Below are 3,207 nucleotides of genomic sequence, written 5' to 3' on the forward strand. Positions count from 1 at the left end.
AAATTCCTTAAGGAAGTGTCTACGTACTCCCCGATTGGGGTCTATGTAGTCATGGTGTCTAGGTGGACCCCAAAATGTTGGATTGTGATTGGCTCGACATTGTTACAACATAGATACTACACCCTACGGTAGGGTGTACTATCTTTGGTTACAATGCAAGGCTACTGATCATCTCGGGCGGTGTGTCTATCTAGTGTTACTATAGTTTATTTATTTTAGCCCAGAGAGAGAGAGTATTTAACCCTCATCCTGCGGGAGCCGGGTTTATGTAGTCCGATAAGCCTATTTCGGCACCTCGCCTGCGTTCTGGTCCCGAGTCAGTGTAGCTCCTGGCTCAGCGCACGCGCAGCGCGCATCCTCTTACGTGTCATTCGGGTCCCGAGTCGGATCCCCATTCACGCAGGTCAAGTGTGTGCGCGTCAGTCTTCTTGAGTTTGTGTGCGTTTGTGGCCTTCTTCTAGAACCACCTGCGTTGGTTCGTAATCGAGGCATACGTCTCATTCAAAACATGCCAAGTTGATAGCTCTAGATGTTCGTCCAATGAAATTATAGAAGAAATTGACCCACTTAGACATGAGGAGCTCGAAAGGATAATCAGGAAACAAGACTTCCATTTTTCTATACAAAATATTTCAAATGAGCTTGATTTTGTATGAAATGATACTACCTGATAAAAGATGAGCTTGTTTAATAGTTTTGAATACCCTTGTGCAGGTACAAAGAACAATTTGAGTGTAAAACATTCGGAAATTGACCTAAATTATCCCTTTTCGAACCTCAGGTCATTCATAACAACAAGAGCGCCCAGAAAGGTTATTCAAATGGGCGTAACTACTCGTAATGTCTTATCAGCTTGTGAGAGGGGGTTATTCATGTGTTTGTAACACTTTATAAATAGAATACTATGAAGGATAGCGCGTTATTTTCATCATCAGTTAACACACTCCCGCTGTATTCATGGCGAAAACACACGTTTCCCGGCGCGCGCACTGTACACCAACAGTACACACTGAGTGACCCCGGCGGCCTGCCCGGCGAGTCCGACGTAATCGGTTGCTGATAAGATACGCATCTGGGCACAGACGCAGGATAAGAGTTAATGAATAAACGTATCTAGATCTAGAATCTAGATCTAATCTAAATATCTAGATCTAGATATTAGATCTATCTAGATCTAGATCTAGAATCTAAATCTAGACTGAACTGCACACTCTTGGCTGGGTGCACAACAAAATCTAGATCTAGATCTAGATACGTTTATTCATTAAATACTCTCTCTCTCTCTCTCTCTCTCTCTCTCTCTCTCTCTCTCTCTCTCTCTCTCTCTCTGTCTCTCTCTATCTCTATTGGCTAAAATAAATTAATTATAATAACACAAGATAAACATACTACCCCGAGATGATCAGTAAGTAGGCCTAGCAGCCTTGCATTGTAACCAATGTAAACTACCACTCGCTCAGCGAGCCTATCACAATCCAACATTTTTGGGGTCCACCTAGACACCATGACTACGTAGACCCCAATCGGGGAGTACGTAGACACTTCCATTCCTTAAAACGTTTACAAAAACTAAACTAAACACCCTGAACAATAAACAAACATTACCTGCAATCGTAGAGACTTGGACAATCTTACAATTTTGGGCGCTTCCGAAACCATTCCTGGCGGTGACGCTGAAAAAGTAGTCTGTCTTCTGCTGTAAACCGGTGACGTTCACAGCCTGTCTACTGTTCTGTGTGACGTCACTGGCAGCAACCTCCTGATGTCGCCCCGACTCGTGTGAGTCGTTCAGTCCGCTGTGACGTAGCACGAAGAACGTCTGCTTCTGACCTCTGTCAGAGCCAGCGCGCCACTGAAGAGTGACGAAGTTGCTGCTCACTTTACTGACCTCCAGAGATCTGGGACATCGAGGTGGTCCTACAGTGACAAACATGGTGATCATGTTGTTTATAAAAATAGTAGTAGTGGTAGTAGTAATAATAACAATAATAATAATAATAATAATAATAATAGTAACGGTAATAATAATAATAGCGATTTAAATAAAAACAGTAATGGTAATAGTAATAATAACAATACTACTACTGCTACTACTACTACTACTACTACTACTACTACTACTACTACTACTACTACTACTACTACTACTACTACTACTACACTACTACTACTACTACTACTACTACTACTATTACTGCTACTACTACTACTACTACTACTACTACTACTACTACTACTACTACTACTAGGCCTATTACTACTACTACTACTACTACTAGGCCTACTACTACTACTACTTCTAATAACAATAATAACAATAAGAATTAATATTATTGTTATTGATATCACCATAATCATCATAATAACTGTATTACTATTAGTACAAGATAAGATAAGATAAGATAACACTTTATTATATCAGAGGGAACTTTTCAATGGCTGTACTGGACCGTAAAAACACATGCAGGTATACATAAAAATTTAAATTATATATTACTCTCATTAAAATTCAATGTAAAAAGAGAAGTAAAACTGACAAAATGTACATATCACATCAGATGCATCATTCAACCACATGCAGGAATTTAATTACAAGACCTTTAGAGTTATATAGATACATACTCGAAAGAGCAATACACACTGATGGTTATTCTGACAATAGTCTTATGCTAGATAGTAAAAAACTTCTTTTATATCTTTCTTTCTTTGATTTTAGAGGTACTTATCTAAAAACAAAGAAAGAAGGATATAAAAGAAGTATATAATTACCATCATCAGCAGCAGCAGTGGTAGTTAGCAGCAGCAACAGGTATGATTGTATTAGAAGCAGCAGCAGCAGTAGCAGCAGTAGCAGCAGCAGCAGAAATAGCAACATTAGCGGCAGTATCGAACAAAATCGCTAACCTCGTGGACTTAGTTTGACCTCTGTGTAGCTATACTGTCCATCCGAGTTCTCGATATATAGCTTGTAAGGACTGTTGAAGTCTTGCTGTGTGACACTCTTCAGAGTAATGGTGACAATCCCTCGAGGTTGTTTGGTGTAAGAGAACCGGGTGTTGTATCTGTCCAGGCGAACTGCTTCTGTAAACAGGGGAAGGGGGAAAAAAAGCAACTGAAGGACCCCATAGTAAAATGCTCTATAGCCATTAAATAACAATAGTAACAAGAACAACAACAATAAGAGAGAGAGAGAGAGAGAGAGAGAGA

The 3,207-nt window shown here is 39.9% G+C and overlaps 1 protein-coding gene across 1 annotated transcript in view; it reads right to left on the minus strand.

Moving 5' to 3' along the window:
• Window positions 1-3,207, minus strand: part of LOC101860071 — a gene marked incomplete in the record, with an annotated part of 32,686 nt that overhangs the window by 13,176 nt on the left and 16,303 nt on the right. The window contains 2 exon segments of the mRNA XM_035973622.1: window positions 1,606-1,917; window positions 2,905-3,081. Of these exon segments, the coding sequence (XP_035829515.1) occupies window positions 1,606-1,917; window positions 2,905-3,081 (489 nt within the window).

This window comes from Aplysia californica, unplaced genomic scaffold (assembly GCF_000002075.1).
Source record: "Aplysia californica isolate F4 #8 unplaced genomic scaffold, AplCal3.0 scaffold00028, whole genome shotgun sequence".
NCBI classification, from domain to species: domain Eukaryota; kingdom Metazoa; phylum Mollusca; class Gastropoda; order Aplysiida; family Aplysiidae; genus Aplysia; species Aplysia californica.